The sequence below is a fragment of the Gekko japonicus genome, unplaced genomic scaffold (assembly GCF_001447785.1).
Source record: "Gekko japonicus isolate JY-2015 unplaced genomic scaffold, Gekko_japonicus_V1.1 scaffold4019, whole genome shotgun sequence".
In the NCBI taxonomy this organism is placed as follows: domain Eukaryota; kingdom Metazoa; phylum Chordata; class Lepidosauria; order Squamata; family Gekkonidae; genus Gekko; species Gekko japonicus.
In genome coordinates, this window is record NW_015167664.1 from 26,447 (window position 1) to 43,970 (window position 17,524).

General features: G+C 49.8%; 1 protein-coding gene across 1 annotated transcript in view; it reads right to left on the reverse strand.

Moving 5' to 3' along the window:
• Positions 1–17,524, reverse strand: part of GLI1 (GLI family zinc finger 1) — a 24,442-nt gene that overhangs the window by 2,618 nt on the left and 4,300 nt on the right. The window contains exons 3-9 of the mRNA XM_015414121.1: positions 14,559–14,724; positions 14,135–14,242; positions 11,009–11,149; positions 9,245–9,394; positions 7,289–7,453; positions 4,260–4,490; positions 1,562–1,835 (exon numbers count right to left, since the gene is read on the reverse strand). Of these exons, the coding sequence (XP_015269607.1) occupies positions 1,562–1,835; positions 4,260–4,490; positions 7,289–7,453; positions 9,245–9,394; positions 11,009–11,149; positions 14,135–14,242; positions 14,559–14,724 (1,235 nt within the window). The remainder of the gene's footprint in view (positions 1–1,561; positions 1,836–4,259; positions 4,491–7,288; positions 7,454–9,244; positions 9,395–11,008; positions 11,150–14,134; positions 14,243–14,558; positions 14,725–17,524) is intronic.

Genomic DNA, 17,524 nt, shown 5'->3' on the forward strand with positions numbered 1-17,524 from the left:
GTTTTGCCAACAATTTCAATTATTATTATTATTAATAATAATATTATTACAGGAAAATCACCAATTTGGATCTTTTATCTACACTGAAATTTTTATTACGGTAGATATTGAATTTTAATGTTTTGTATTTTTATGACATTACGCCTAGAGCTAGGATAGGGTTATGATGATGAGGATTATTGTGATTATTATTATTGTTGTTGTTGTTATTATTATTAATATTAATATTATTATTGTTGTTGTTGTTATTATTATTATTGTTATTATTATTATTATTAATAATAATAATCACAATAATAATCACAATATTCCTCATCATCATAACCCTATCCTAGCTCTGGGCGTAATGTCATAAAAATACAAAACATTAAAATTCAATATCTACTGTAATAAAAATTTCAGTGTAGATAAAAGATCCAAATTGGTGATTTTTCTGTAATAATATTTGTCTCAATTCCAGACTCCCAGCCCCTTTTCTGGGTGGGGGGAAAGGGAACTCAGGACATAAAGGGGGGGTGGGAGAGAAAGAAGGGTGCCAGCCAATGAGGTAGTCGTTGCTGCCCTCAACCAAAAACCTGGCCGAACATCTCTGCCTTACATGTGCTGTGGAATTGCATAACTTGGACGCTAGTGTGGCTCCCTTGAACAATTTGAGATCGGCTTTACAGTATACAAGTTAAAGAGTGGTTCTGGATAAAAGCTTCTTGTGAATATAACACTTGTCAAAGTCGATACGATTTCGATGAAGACCAGTCCTGAAATGAGATCCAACCTAGGCAACTCATCAGTCGCAACGTCTATGAAGTCACAGTCTTTTTGAAACTGCAGCCACAACTACAATTTCAACTTGTGACACTGAGACTGCCGCCACGACTGTTTCTTTGCTTATCGGGGCTGTGCAAACCATTCTTGGTGACAATTACAGATTGGAAGTTTAAAACTGATGAAAGTTAAGTATAAGGCAAATTTTGATCTATTGTACGAATTTATTAATTTAGCTTATGGTGGAGCACACATGTGCAATAAGTATTGTTTTACCCAGTGCTCTTGTCTATTGTCCCAATTCATACATGGCATTCCCTGTTTTGTGTTTGGCTAGAACAGCGGCGAGTGTCAGCCGTGTTGTTCCGCACTCTGCCATTCGGTGGAAGGCTCCTTGCGGGATTTGTTTTGTTATCTTCAGCTATCCAAGGGTTGAAAACCTCATTTTGTTTACATGAAAGTTTGGGGATCCAAGCCAGCGAACAGCATATTTATTTATTTTCACCACCTTTCTTCCTAAAGGGGAGGCAAAGTGGCTTTCTCTCCTCCTCCCTTTTATCCTCACAACAGCCCTCGGTTAGGCTGAAAGCATGTGGCTGGCAGAAGGTCACCCAGCCAGCTTCCAGGGCAGACTGGGGATTCACACCTGAGTCTCCCGGATCCCAGCCCATTCCTTTAACCACTACACTGCACCCACCACACCTGGACAGAGAATCCAGGGGGGAAACCTGAACAACTGGATTGTTACAACATCCCTACTGTCTAGCTTTTGGGCTTCCACCCGGCCTTGCCCACATACCTGCTCCGGAGATGGAAGGCAGCTTGACTCCCTTTCCCGACAAGGGTTTGCGCATCTGCTTGAGCTTGTCGATGCGCAGGTTCTCCAGCTTGCGCAAGGCCGACAGCCCTGAGGTCCCCATGGACTCCGAGGGTTCCTCCAGCGCCGACAGGTCCTCCAAGCTGCCGCCTGTGTTGGCGTTCATCTCCACGCCGCTGTCGTTGTTGTTGGCGCTGCCCAAGGGAGAGCGCTCGCTGCTGCAGGACGACTGGCCCCCAGGGCTGGGCTGCGGTTTCTGGGGTGGTGGAGGGGCGAAGCACAGACACAGTCATGGTTAAAGGGATTGTGGCTAGTGACTCACCGTGGCTCCCCGTCTTAATTCCCTCCCACTGCACCCAAAGAGTCGCACAAGATTACATTTTGAACAGGGCCGCCAGCTCTAATTGGTAGTTTAACGAACTAAACTTTTAGCCAGCTAACAGTGGGAGTGCTTCTAATGTCCTGGCCCCACTGGTGGACCTCCTGATGGCACTGGTATTTCTGGCCACTGTGTGATACAGAGTGTTGGACTGGATGGGCCTTTGGCCTGATCCAACATTGGCATCTCTTATGCTCTTATGTAACTGAAGGGGCCAATTGCAACTGGTTGGGATAAACTTTAGGGAGTGGGGCAACTAATTAAGACAAGTTAAGGCTGCCGTTTCCCCAGCTCGACTAGATCAGGGAACTCTTTCCATATCAACCAACCGACCCAAGGAAGTCAATTAATTAATTAATTAATTATTGTATGGCATTGTGTGTAGAACAGCCAGGAGATCCTAAGATCGTCTGGCAGCTGCAAGTTCTAGCTCTTATGCTACCGGTGAAGGAGACTTGTTTTTAGGGGCTGAGAGCTCTGAAAGAACTGTGACTGACCCAAGGTCACCCAGCCGGCTTCAGGTGGAGGAGGAGTGGGGAAATTGAACCTGGTTCTCCAGATTAGAGTCCGCTGCCCTTCACCACTACACCATAACTGGCTCTCCCCAGAAAGTCAGTTTGTTGCAGTCTGCAGGGTTGCCAGCTTCAGCTACGGAGATTTCTGGGATGATGCCTGGGGATGGGCAGCACTTGGGGAGGGAGCCCGGCAGGGACGTGATGCCATCCAATCCACCCTCCAAAACTGCTGCCTCTTCCCCAGCGGAGCTTTTATCTCTCTCGTCTGGAGATCCGTTGTAATTCCGGGAGAATGCCGCAGTTCCCACACTGAGGCTGATAACCTTCGTGGCAAGAGGATTTCAGGGCATGTTCCAAGACGCCCAGGAGACCCTTATACTAATGGATTAGGAGTCATTCCCTCTTCCCGGAGAATCCTGGGGATGATCATTCTGTCGGGAAAGCTACGGGTCAGCGCCACCCCCACCAGACTCCCCTTCCCGGGACACCTTGGGAGAGGCGTGACGGTCAAACCGGTACAAAAATAAATGTAAGTTTGGCACATAGGTAAGCCCTCCCTTCTCGTGGATCACTCGTCAGCCACGCCGGGCCCCACTAGTGCATCACATAAACCTCGGATAAAACAGCCCATTTCCTTAACAATCCATGACGTTGTTACCCCAGCGTTTAGCTTTTGCCTTAAAAAGCAGTGAAACACTCTCCCTGCCCACCTGGTTCAAAGTGGAGGCTGGACTCGGTGACAACATAGTGGCCTGGATCCTGTAATACCTTTGCTCTGTGGCCCCTGTCCTCTGCCATGAAGCCCGTTTCCTCTGCCACCGGGCACTTCTGCTTGCACCAGACCCCAGGGTCCTTCCATGAGCTGCACAGTGCCCAGCATGCGAGGAACACACTGCCCACCGGAGGATTACCCTCGCAGCAGCCCCCGGCTGGAAACGTGGAGCCCAGGCAGAGGTCTCAAGCCAAAAGCTCTTAAAACAGGACTTTTATTTATTTATTTATTTATTTATTTATTTATTTGGTTCAATTTCTATCCTGCCCTTACTGCAAGCGGCCTCAGGGTGGGTTACGCCAATCACGTAAAACAATAAAATCAAGAATAAAACTATAAACCTAACCCTCAAATGATGGCGATCAAACTACATCACAGCTATTACACCAGTTTGGTGTAGTGGTTAAGTGTGCGGACTCTAATCTGGGAGAACCGGGTTCGATTCCCCCACTCCTCCACTTGCACCTGCTGATGTGACCTTGGGTCAGTCACAAGCTCTGGCAGTTTGTGTCAGAGTTCTCTCAGCCCCACCCACCTCACAGGGTGTCTGTTGTGGGGAGGGGAAGGGAAAGGAGTTTGTAAGCCGCTCTGAGACTCCAAGTGAAGGGCGGGGTATAAATCCAATCTCCTCCTCCTCCTCCTCCTCCTTCTGTGCCCTGATGTTAAACAATTAAAGGCAGAAGCAGCTAGATCCCAAAAGGGATTTCAGATTATAAGTACCCTACCTTGGATAAACCAAGGTGGTTAACCGTTCTGTGTCCTCAAAAATTGAAGACCATGGTACAGATGGTACCAGGCACACACACACAAAAAAATTCCCTATTCTCTCTTATGAAAGAATACTGGATTAAACACCCTGGTCAGTCAACAGGCAACACAATAGTACATGCACCTATATTTTGGCTTGACGCTGGGGGACAAGAACAGGCAGGCCACTCTAAGTGTTGCCTCCCAGCCACCAACCTCCCTTATTGATGGAAGTGGCCTTGATTTAAATCGATCCGCAGTACTTACCAAGTTAGAGTCAGGCACCACTAGCTTGCCCTCTTCCTTCCTGCCCTCACTATCCCTCTCTTGCTTCATGTCTCCGTGGAGGGCCAGCATCCGGCTGCTGGGCACCGTATCGCCGCGGTGCTTCTTGGTGACGTGAGCATCCGGCCCGTGCACCGTCTTGACGTGCTTGCGCAAAGAGCTGGGGTCCGTGTAGCGCTTGGTGCAGCCGGGGATCTTGCAGACGTAGGGTTTCTGCCGGAGCACCAACGAGATCGTCAGAACCTTTTGATGAGCTTCAGAGAACGCATGAACCCTCATGGTCAACCGGCCTCTGAATGATGCATTGGGTGGCTACCGTACCACAAGATGCAGTGTGTCAGCCCTGACCTGGATAGCCCGGGCAAGACTGATCTCATCAGATCTTGAAGCTAAGCAGGGCTGACCCTGGCAGGTATTTGGATGGGAGACCTCCAAGGAATCCCAGGGCTGGGACGCAGAGGCAGGCAACAGCAGGTCACTTCTCTGAACGTCCAAGCCCCACTAGGGGGTCACCAGAAGTCTATCATGACTTCCAGGCATGCACACACACAAACACACACACAAGACGCTCCCTCCCAAAGATGCAGCGTGTCAGAAGCAAACTACACATTGCAGCTGCCATAGGTTTGACTCATAGCTATCAATACCATTTTACAGAGGAATCTGACCATTCAAAAAAAAATGCCACGAGGAGCTGATACTGATTGGTGGGGGGAACCACAGAATCATAGAGTTGGAAGGGACCTCCAGGGTCATCTCGTCCAAACCCCTGCACAGTGCAGGAAATTCACAAATACCTCCCTTCATACACACACACACACACACACACACACACACACACACACACACACAGTGACCAATGGTCCCTCTACGCTGTGGAGCCTTGTGAGCAAAAATTCTACTTTGTGAGCTGCTGACATTAAAGTTGTGAGCGAGTGACTTGGCTCCTGCATAAATTAGTTTCCTCTGGAGCCATCCTTCCTGAGCTGAGACAAAAATGTGTGAGCCGGAGGCTAAAAAGCTGTGAGCTAGCTCACACTAACTCAGCTTAGAGGGAACACTGCCAGTGATCCCTGCTCCATGCCCAGAATGGCAACAAAAAACCCCTCCAGGATCCCAGGCCAAACTGGCCTGGAGAACAATTGTTTTCTGACCCCAAAGTGGCGATCAGCATGTCCCTGGGCGTGTGAGAAAGGGCCACAAGAGAACTAAGCACTGACTCATCCCTCCCTGCCCTCCCCTCTCATGATCTGCCCGAGTTCACAGAACCAGCACTGCTGTCAGATGGCCATCTAGCCTCTGCTTAAAAACCTCCAATGAAGGAGAGCCCACCACCTCCCGAGGAAGCCAGTTCCACTGAAGATCCACTCTAACTGTCAGGACGTTCTTCCTAATGTTTAGCCGAAAACTCTCTTGATTTAATTTCAACTCATTGGTTCTGGTCCGACCTTCTGGGGCAACAGGAAACAACTCCGTACCATCCTCTGTATGACAGCCCAGGCGCTCTTGTTCCCCCCTGTGCCTTTTCAAGTACCAAAACAGCCAAGAGTGGTGTTTTTTTTAATGGTCAAATTCCTATGTAAAATCGTATTAGTGGCCATGGGTTAAACCCGTAGCAACCATAACATGTCGTTTGGCTCTCCGTTAACAGTGCAGTCCTGGGCAGAGTTACACCTTCCCAACTTCAACAGATTTACGATGGCTCAAGTGGTTAAGACGCTGAACTGCAGGCCGTGGAAGGTCAGTAGTTCAGCAGTTCAAGACCCGGGTGCCGCATGACGGAGTGAGCTCCCATCTCTAGTTCCAGCTCCTGCCAACCTAGCAGTTCGAAAGCAAGAAATTGCAAGTAGATAAATAGGGACCACTTCAGTGGGAAGGTAACAGCGTTCCGTGCACCTTGGTGTTTAGTCATGCCGGCCACATGACCACGGAAACGTCTTCGGACAGCGCTGGCTCTTCGGCTTTGAAACGGAGATGAGCACCGCAACCCTAGAGTCGGATTCGACTGGCTGTCGAGCAAGGGAACCTTTACCTTTTAACTCTGCTTCAGCTGGCGCTATACAAGAGCATTCATTAAGTGGGTCTACTCAGCATCCTGCTCAGGTCTATTCAATGGGGCCTACTCCTGGGGAAGCATTCCCAGGATTGCACTGTAGGTCACCTTCCTAAAGCAACTTAGATGTGGGACTATCTTCCCCTGCCTGCAGGTCAGGGCTCGCCTCTCCGCGTCACTCCCTCCAACACTGTACAGATAAAATAAGGACACTCATGTATTGACAGCGCCCCGCTTCTCATATATTAAGGGTGCCACCCTTCACATTTCTAGAGGCGCTTCTCCACCCGCCGTACACTTTATTCAAGTCACCCGTTACAGTCTGTATTGCACACCTTTAGGAAACAGGACCGAAAGGTTTCCTTGCAAAAGAAAAGACCGCTTAATCTCCCAATGGATCTGGTTAGACTTAGCTGAAGCTCAAGCAACATTAACTATCTGGAGAGGTGTTACTGGGTGGGGGCGGGACGGCAGCAAAGGCACTGCTATTTCGTGTCCTTGCATTTCCGTTTCCATGCGTACACCAAAGAAAGCCCTGCTAGTGACCTACGGTGCGATCCTGGGAATGCTTTCCCAGGAGTAGGCCTCATTGAATAGACCTGAGTAGGATGCTGAGTAGACCCACTTAACGATGGCTCTTGTATCGTGCCAGCTGAAGCAGAGTTACGCCCTTCTAAGGCTGTTGAAGTTGGGAAGGCGTAACACATCGACTCCTTCCCACTCGGACAGTCAGTTTCTAGTGACCCAGGGGAGGAGACTGAATCATGAAGAACTCTCGCGCACATGGATGCATGCAACCTTCTTGGAAAGCCTCTCACAAAATTGCCCCCCCATAAGGGAAAAAATCAGGATAAAATTGAGACAGTGATTTAAACAGGGACAGTGATTTACCAGTGCCCAATACCTGGAAACAAGGGTTATCCCTGGTAAATTGGGGCCGCTGGAGCATACGCCATACCTCATTGGAATGTGTCCGGTTCTGGTGCTTGGCCCGGTCGGAGGCGTTGGAGAAGGCCTTATTGCAGCCCTCGTGCTCGCAGACGTAGGGCTTCTCGCCCGTGTGGGAGCGCAAGTGGGTCTTGAGGTTCTCCAGACGTGAGTAGGCCTTGTTGCATCCTTCGAACTGTAGGGCGACAGGGGGTGATGGTTGGTGGGGCAGAAGGGAAGACCCCCTAGGAGGGCCTCTGTCTCGCTTCCAGCCCCAATGCAGAGCTTCCTTCTCCACACTCGTAGCTTTGCACCCGCCTTCCCACAAGGCCTCCAACCCTGCCCATTCACAACCAACAATGCCATCCTCAACAGAGTTCCAGTCTTCTACGTCCACTGAAATTAATGGTGGGCTTAGGGTGACACTGCAGGTCACCCAAACGTGACTCATTGGCCATATAACAGAGTGGTGAGGGGGCAATGCTCCCTCTAAGCTGTGGAGTCTAGCGTAGAGGGGCGAGGGATGGCAGAGCTCTTGCATGTTTCAGAGTTGTTGCAACAGAGGACGTTTTGACCAGTGCAACCAGTTGAACAGCTCTGAGAAATGCTATGTGTTTATGCAGCCTTTCTGTGCAATGACATACTTATCTGCCCAACTCCAACAGGTACGGGAGCTCTGCCCTCCTTGGCTTACATTCACTGCAGTGCACGTTTTTTATTTGAGATTTTTTAAAATATAAATATATTTTTTATTGTTTGTTCAGTCTGTTACATCCAATATTTGTAGCTATATACAATTTCATCCCTTTCCTCCCTCCCTCCCTATCTTAGTCTTTTCACCCCAGCCACGGGCACAAAGTCTTAATCTTCCACTGAATGTCCTTTCTTTTTTCTTTCAGTATCCACTCTAGGTAGGTCTTCCATCTGGTCTTAATTTGCGATTAAGAATAACTCTCTTCCAATGCTCCCTCTAAGCTGTGGAGTCTTGTAAGCAAAAATTCTACTTTGTAATGCTTAAGAACACTTACGTTCATTTACATGTGATTGTTATGATCCTTTTATTTCAATTAGACTGTAGTTCCATGTATTGGTGACTGATTATTTTTTTTTTTGTCTCTGGGGAGTAACTCTTGCTTTTTGCCTGTGATTATTCCTCCTCGTTCCTATTTGCTGAACCATTTTCCAGATAGACAGCCTCCCCTCTCCCAAGATGCTTTTTTTTCCTGATAGAGAAAAACGGTTCCCAGAGCAAATAATATTCCCTTGGGGAGGAGCCAAGTTCTTTTTGAGAAACAGCTCACAGGGGGGAAAAGGTCTCTGTGCCCAGTATATACTTAGTCCAAACAGACAACACATTGCTGCTTTTAAGAAAATTAAAGATGTCTGGAGATATAATCTCAGGTCCCTTGCATTTCATCTAGTTGCACCCGAAGTAATCAATAAAGGCACAGGAGAAGAGACCCATCTCTTAATAAACTTGGGTTAGTCTACCTTCAAGTATTTGAGCATCCACAGAGTTAGTTTTAAACTTTCAAGTGTTGTTAGCCGCTCATTACAGCAGGGAGCGAGACCAACTTGGAAGAGAAGCAGTGTTCCTTCTAAGATGAGTTAGTGTGAGCTAGCTCACCGTTTTTTTTAGCCTCCGGCTCACACATTTTTGTCTTAGGAAGGATGGCTCCAGCGCAAACTCATTTATGCAGCAGCCCAATCGCTCGCTCACAGCTTTCATGCCAGTAGCTCACAAAGTAGCATTTTTGCTCACAAGACTCCACAGCTTAGAGGGAGCATTGCCCGTGATGGACACATACAACCGGCCAGCTACCGCCTCCATTGGCTTTCCCTGTGTTTTCCATTTGCAGGCCCAAAATACTAGAACTGATGCCGGATGTGGTGCGCTTGAGCTTCTCTCGTGCCAACCCTGCCTACCTCCCCAGGTACTCCCACTGGAAGCCAGCTAGCTGTTTTGGGGTCCCTCCATCCCACTTACTGTGCACTTGTGGGGCTTCTCTCCTGTGTGGCGCCTCATGTGGACGACGAGCATGTACTGAGCTTTAAAGGGCCGCTGCTCTCGTGAGCAGTCATGCCAGTGGCACACAAACTCCTTCTTCTCCCCGTGGATGTGTTCGTTGTTAATGTGCTGCAGCGGCAGGGGAGAGAAGCAATGCAAGGTTGGAAGCCGGCCATTCATTTGGGGGATGCATTCCCTTCCCTGATAGTTCAGTTAGGACAGGACCAGAAACTATGGGGTTGAAACTATGGGGTCCCCCCCCCAATTGAGGTAACCATGAGGGGAGGGGTAGTGGCTCAGTGGGAGAGCCTCTGCTTGGCATGCAGAAGGTCCCAGGTTCAATCCCTGGTATCTCCAGTTAAAAGGACCAGGCAGCAGGTGATGTGAAGACCTCTACCTGAGACCCAGGAGAGATGCTGCCAGTCTGAGTAGGCAATACTAACTTTGACGTACCCAGGGTCTGATTTGGTGTACGGCAGCGTCATATGTTCACGTGGCTTTTAATGCTTTTTAATACCCAAAGGGGTGGGGTGGTACCATGGTGAGAATGTTGGGCTTGGATCAAAGTGGCCTGAGTTCAAGTCTTTGCTCGGCCACAAAATCCACTGACTTGGGCTAAATCACTTGGTCTGCCAGTTCCCTCTCGGGTTACAACCAGGGACAAAGGGATGAGAAGGGCTGAGAGCTAGCTAGAGCCAGAAATGCAAAGGCTTCCTCTCTGGTCCTAGATCTGAGTGGCGGCGGCGGTGGCGGCAGCATGGGTGAGGGAGCGGAGGCTTTCCCCCATCCTTGCAGCTGCGGTCCATGGCCCCCTGGCGAGGGCAGCAAGGAGAGGGGTTGAAGTCCCTCCGTTTCCCCCGTCACTGCCCCTTGGGACCGAGGCAGGGTCCAGTGGTGCTGCGCCTGGAGGCCAACCTGAACCTGAGCCGTGGTAGCAAGGTCGGGAGGAGGCTCCCTGCCAACGCTGCTGCTCTGCACCTTCCCAGGGTCTCGTGGGAGGTGGCCTCTTTGGGGTGGCAGAATCGCTTGAGCGCTTATGAGAATGCAAAGGCTTCCTCTCTGGTCCTGGATCTGAGTGGCGGCGGCAGCGGCAGCACGGGTGAGGGAGCGGAGGCTTTCCCCCATCCTTGCAGCTGCGGTCCATGGCCCCCTGGCGAGGGCAGCAAGGAGAGGGGTTGAAGTCCCTCCGTTTCCCCCGTCACTGCCCCTTGGGACCGAGGCAGGGTCCAGTGGTGCTGCGCCTGGAGGCCAACCTGAACCTGAGCCGTGGTAGCAAGGTCGGGAGGAGGCTCCCTGCCAACGCTGCTGCTCTGCACCTTCCCAGGGTCTCGTGGGAGGTGGCCTCTTTGGGGTGGCAGAATCGCTTGAGCCAGAACTGACATAGGGGCAGGGGAACAGAGAACTTTGCGTCGGACCCGGAGACAAGGTGCTCAAGTCCTGGCCGTGCAAGACCGAGTCTCCGCGTCACCGCCCTGGTTTCCTGCAGCAGACCACAGAGAGGACACCTTGGCGTGACTTTCCCTGGAGGATCGCAGCAACCTCATCGCCTCATGAAGGCAGGCAGCTACCCTTATTAGAATCCCACTACGCTTCTGGTTCTTATCCTGATTTATTACAAGGTGAAGCAGGAATTGCTCTGGGGTGTGTTCGGTGAAGTCGGTCCCGTCTCAGAGCAAAGGGGTGAGTGAGAGAACCCGTCCGCCCGACCAGAGAGTCCCCCACGCTGGTGCCCCGTCAACTCACATGCACCAGCTGCTCCTGGGTGTCGAACTCTTTGGAGCACCCTTCCCAGTGGCAGTTGGTCTCGTACACGGCCTCCGCCTCCACCTTCCCGTCTTCCTTCTCCAGCTCGTCCCGAGGATCTAGAATGCTTAGCAAGGGGTCCTGAGATGGAGGTAAGACATGACGCACACTGAGACGTTCTTGGGACACCACCTGGCAATTACCTGGCCTATTCCTTCCTTCCCTCCCCCACTTCCTCCCGGAACAGTTCACAGGAAGAGAGACAACAGGTGTCCCTGCCTCCACGTCCAGTGAGAGCTCAATGGGGTTGCCTGAAGTCTGAGAAAAACCATTTTGTTCTGGGCCCATTAGAGGAGCTGCAGCTCAGTGGTAGGGCACGCATGTTTTACATCCTGGAAGTCCCGTTTTCAGCCTGTGGCATCTCCAGTGGAGAGACAGCAGGGACGGAAAACACCTCTGCTTTAGACTCTGAAGAGCAGCCACAAAGTTAGCCTAGGCAGACCGATGGTCTGACTCAGTTGAAGGCGGCACCCTATGCTCAGTGCACCCATTTCACACGCCCTCTTGCAAGCGTCCTGTGGGTGAGCAGGTGGAAACTGTGGGTCCAGGTGCATGGCCAGGTTTCTCCCGAGAAATATATTGCCGCCCTTCCACACATTTAACTTTTTAAAAAATTTGTATCCATCTAATGCCTTTTGTTGTTGGGAAAGGCTAGGGGGCAGTAGAAATGGGTTAACATAAAAACACAATAAAGGACGATCCCTTCCCTTCATCTGCTCACTTAGCCCCAACCAAGGACCAGTGACCCAGGCAAAAATAAACTCCTGGTAGGGCTCTGGTGAGCCTCCGGAAGAAAACAATTGGATAGAAGTGGGGCAGCTACGGAGGACGTCTCCCTACATTTCCTTGGTGTTTGAGCAAGACACACAGATAAGACAAGGGCCTTCTGTCCTTCTTAAGGAACACCACAGGATACGGGGCAGGAAGCCCAAAGTGGAGCTCTTGTGCGGCTCATCTCCCTTCCCACCCGATGGCCAGGGAAGGTCAGGCACAGGAGAGGTAATGACTAAAGGGGGGAAAAGCCAGCCAGCAGCTCCTGACTTCCTATTGGACGAGGGGCCTATTGACACGTGAGGGCTCCCCCAGGGATGCCCCGGGTTTGGGCAGGGTGGCCTGTTCTGGAGTTCCATGCTTCCCGGGCGCAGAGTGGGAACTCTCAGCCAAACTAGACACGAAGCCGCCACTGCCGTTTTAAACTCATTTAAAGATGCCGTGATGCCACAGATGCCGTAGTGCAGTACTCTTGTGCCCCCCCCCTGTTAAGTGCCAAAACAGCCATGGGGTGGGGTGGGGGGGGGTGCAACCATTTTGGCATAAGGCAATGGGGGGGAACAAGACTGCCTCAGCCTGCCACTCTGCACAGGCTCTCGGGATCGGGCTCTCGCGGCATGTTAAAAGAACTTCAACATGGCGGTGGCTTTGTGGCAGCCATGAGGATATAGTCATGTCTAGTTTGGCCCTCAGACCTTTCTCCCAGTGCCATGTGACTGCCCTCATTTGGCCTCGAGGGGTGCTATTTGCCCCATGGTGAAAACATAACTAGGGATGGGCATGAAGAGGGGAAAATGCGGTTCATGTCATTTCAACCAAACTGGGAGGTTCGTTCACAAACCAAACCAGTTTGTGGCACCTAAAACCTTGTTGAAAGGGACTGCAGTCCCTTTAAACGGGGTTTGCAGAAAGCCGGGAAAACAGCTGAGCGACAGAGAGAGTCCCCCTGACCTCATTGAAAGGGACTGCAGTCCCTTTAAACAGGGTTTGCAGAAAGCCCGGAAAACAGCTGAGCGACAGAGAGAGTCTCCCTGCCACTCAGTTGCTTTTTGGGGCTGTCTTGTGCAGACATTTAAAGCTTAAAGGGTCTGCACGAGATAGCTTGAAACAGCTAAGCAGCAGGGAACAGGTTGCTCCCTGCCGCTCAGCTGTTTTTGCGCTTTATGCGGTGAACAGAAAGCTGGGGTTGAAAGGGACTTGGAGTCCCTTTAAACCCCTGCTTTCTGCTCTGTCCATGAACTGCCACAAACTGCTTTAAAAGTTATTGGAAATTCGTGACGGTAGACCCATCATGGACTTTGGTTTGCTAACCATGAACAGGGCAAAATTCGTGACGAATTCTGCTTCGTGGTTTGGTTTGTGCCCATCCCTAAACATGTACCTCATCCATGGCAAATAGTGCCCCCTGGGGCCATTTCAGGTCATGAAAACAGCATGGGGGGAGGTCTAAGTCCCCTGTCTCCACATGCCATGGTCCTGATCTGCATGGGACTGGCAGGCACTGGAGAAGCATGCAGCATCAGAACATGGCTCCCCCACCTGCCCTGGAAATGTCCCTAGGGGTAATGAAACATATACTTAGGCCCTGTGATGCAGGGAAAGTGGATGGGCCAGTGACTTCAAGCCCCTCCTACTCCTTGAGCCATCAGAAGAGAACATTCTGGGTTCTAAACAGGTAGAGCTGAGCTGCTTTCTACAGGATGTGTGACCTACATGAAGCCTGGTTCTTGGGGGGCAGCTATGCATACAGCCAGAACACAGGGTACATTTTCCCCAAGCTGTACCACTTTAGAATCTCATATTTGAATGCTTTCCATCCCTCTCTCCGCACAGAAAACCATCATGCCCAGGAAGAAAACCAATTAATTAATTTCCCCTGTCTTGCTGCTTTTCTGTTAGCACTACATTTCCTCCCCTCATGTGGGATTATTCCAATATAAGACACCCCTCTATTTGCACCACTACTTGGAATCTGGAAGGAAAAAAATCGGAAAAGTCGAGGAAAAGCTGTTCCGTGGGCTCCTGCTGTACAGGCTGATTGGCTCTTTTTGGTTCACCAATAGGAGTCAAGATGGGCCGTATTAACTCCACAAGGCGGATATACCCAGCGATGAGATTTGCACTGTGGCAGGGCAAGGGGCAGGGAGAGCACCCTGTTTTTGCAGTGCTGACTGCGTGAGAATTTCACTCTCTTTGTGAAAGAACCGCTGCAAGCCCTGGAACCGGACTGTGGCTCTGGATGGGGGTGTGTCCATCTGCGCAAGTGCAAGCACATTGGCTGTGGCCTGGCGTTACCTGTGTCCCCGTAGAGGCTGGGCTGGAAATGTCACCCTCCGAGCACTCCTCCGGGCACTTGGTGCTCAGGGCATCCAGAGGGCTGCCCAGGCTTGGCTCTGACTTCAGCTGTGGGAAAGAGATGGCGAGAGCTCCAGGTGATGGCGCCCCCTCTCCAACCACAGCCCCCTACCCCACCGAGGCCCGTTTCCCTCTTGTCTCGGCCGCCACCCATCTTTCTCCCCTGGATAGAGCACTCATTCTAAGGGCCTACCAAGAGTGTCGAAGCACCCCTGGCTTAAAAAAAATGTACTCTGGGGCTTTGCTCCAGGTTTTAACGCTACACAACAGGAATGACATGGCCACCTTGGGGGCTTTTGGTATTGACATGCTTCGGAATGATGCGCTGAGAAGGGTGGCATGGCAGGTTTCGTTACCCACTTACCTGGCAGTGCTTCAGCATCCCACAAGGCGGCGGCATGTGGTGCATCATTCCCGTCCGACCAGGCAGGTGCTCAAGAGACCCACAGGGAACCATAGGGGGGTTGTGACCAAATGACATCCCCTGGGCTTTCTGGTGGCCCATGGGGTTCTGGAATCCAACGGACGGGCTAAAACAAGGACAGAAGAAAGCATCGGCAGGACTGCCTTATGTGCAGGACAGTGAGTGTGCATACGCACATGCACTGTGGTTATACAGGAGTGAAGTCAAATTGCAAAATGTGCTACTGGACACAGAGTTTAGGTTCACGAGTATTCCCCATTGGGGACTAGTGAAAGAATGAGTTTCCGTTCTTAATATGCCAAGAAGTTACTTTGTAACCTCAAAGTGTGCCTCTTCCCCTCAAAGCATGCCTCTTCTTCCCAGCACACCTCTTCTTCCCAGGATCCCTCTTCCCCTCAAGGTGTGCCCCTAAGTATCACTCAAGACCTGGTGAGAGATGTAAAAGTGATTGCACCGCTTGGAAACAGTGATCATAATGTTGTTGAGTTCATCATTTGTACAAATAGAGAATTCGCCAAAAAGACTCACACAACCATTTTTAACTTTAAAAGGGGTAATTTCTCTGATATGAGGGGACACGTGGGGAGGGAACTGAAAGGAAAAGTAGAAAGGGTCAAAACAATTGGGGAAGCTTGGGATCTATTTAAAACTACGATCCTAGAAGCTCAAAAAATATATATTCCGCAGGTTAGGAAAGGCACAAACAGGTATAGGAAAAAGCCTGCATGGTTAACAAACAGAGTAATGGAGGCTGTAAAAAGTAAAAAGAATTCCTTTAAGCAGTGGAAAGCTAGTCACAGTGAGGCTGATAAAACGGAACACAGGATATGGCAAATAAAATGCAAGTCTGAGGTCAGGCAGGCAAAAAGGGAACATGAGGAGCATATAGCAAAAAACGTAAAAACCAACAATAAAACTTTCTTCAAATACATTAGAAACAGGAAACCAGCCAGGGAGGCAGTGGGGCCCTTGGACGACCAAGGGGTAAAAGGAGTATTGAAGGATGATAGGGAAATGGCTGAGAAGCTAAATGCATTTTTTGCCTCCGTCTTCACTGTGGAAGATGAGAAGTGCTTGCCCACTCCAGAACCACTGATTTCAGGAGGGGTGTTGAAAGACCTGAGTCAGATTGAGGTGACGAGAGAGGAGGTCCTAAAACTGATAGACAACTTAAAAACTGAAAAATCACCAGGCCCAGATGGCATACATCCGAGAGTTCTGAAAGAACTCAAATGTGAACTTGTAGATCTCCTGACAAAGATATGTAATCTTTCCTTAAAATCTGCCTCCATTCCTGAGGATTGGAAGGTAGCTAATGTCACTCCCATCTTTAAAAAGGGTTCCAGAGGAGATCCGGGAAATTACAGGCCAGTCAGTCTGACGTCGATACCGGGTAAATTGGTGGAAACCATTATTAAGGAAAGAATTAGTAGGCACATAGATGAACAAAACCTATTGAGGCAGACTCAGCACGGTTTCTGTAAGGGAAGATCTTGTCTCACTAACCTGTTAGTGTTCTTTGAGGGGGTGAACAAACATGTGGACAAGGGGGATCCAATAGATATTATTTACCTTGACTTCCAGAAAGCTTTTGATAAAGTTCCTCATCAAAGGCTCCTAAGTAAGCTCAAAAATCATGGGATAGAAGGACAAGTCCTTTTATGGATCAAAAACTGGCTAGTTCATAGAAAACAGAGAGTGAGTGTAGGTGGGCAATTTTCTCAGTGGAGGGTGGTAAGCAGTGGGGTACCGCAGGGATCAGTACTTGGTCCACTGCTTTTTAACTTGTTCATTAATGATTTGGAGATGGGAGTAAGCAGTGAAGTGGCTAAATTTGCGGATGATACAAAGTTGTTCAGGGTGGTGAAAACCAGTGAGGATTGTGAGGCACTCCAAGGGGATCTGTCAAGGATGGGCGAGTGGGCGTCAACATGGCAAATGGGGTTCAATGTGGCCAAGTGCAAGGTGATGCACATTGGAGCCAAAAATCCTAAATATAAATACACATTGATGGGGTCTGAACTGGCAGAGACTGAGCAAGAGAGAGATCTTGGAGTTGTAGTGGATAACTCACTGAAAATGTCGAGACAGTGTGTGACTGCAATAAAGAAGGCCAATGCTATGCTGGGGATTATTAGGAAGGGTATTGAAAACAGATCAGCCAATATAATAATGCCCCTATATAAATCAATGGTGAGACCTCATTTGGAATACTGTGTGCAGTTCTGGGCACCACACCTTAAAAAGGATATTATAGCTTTGGAAAAAGTGCAGAAAAGGGCAACTCGAATGATAAAAGGGTTGGAACACTTTCCCTATGAGGAAAGGTTAAAGCGCTTAGGGCTCTTTAGCTTGGAGAAAAGACGACTGAGGGGTGACATGATCGAGGTTTATAAGATTATGCATGGGAAAGAGCAGGTAAAGAAAGAGGTACTTTTCTCCCTTTCTCACAATACAAGAACTCGTGGGCACTCCATGAAACTGCAGAGCGGTCGGGTTAGAACGGATAAAAGGAAGTACTTCTTCACCCAAAGAGTGATTAACACATGGAATTCACTGCCACAGGAAGTGGTGGGTGCTACAAGCATGGACGGCTTCAAAAGGGAATTAGATAAGCATATGGAGCAGAGGTCCATCAGTGGCTATTAGCCACAAGGTATAGCTAGGGGCTCTGGGGCAAGTGATGCTCTGTCTTCTTGGTGCTTGGGGGGGGGGTCAACAGTGGGAGGGCTTCTAATGTCCTGGCCCCACTGCTGGACCTCCTGATGGCACTGGTATTTCTGGCCACTGTGTGACACAGAGTGTTGGACTGGATGGGCCTTTGGCCTGATCCAACATTGGCGTCTCTTATGTTCTTATGTTCTTAAATGTAGGAGCAGGACCAGGGTACTTTAATCCATCAGGGA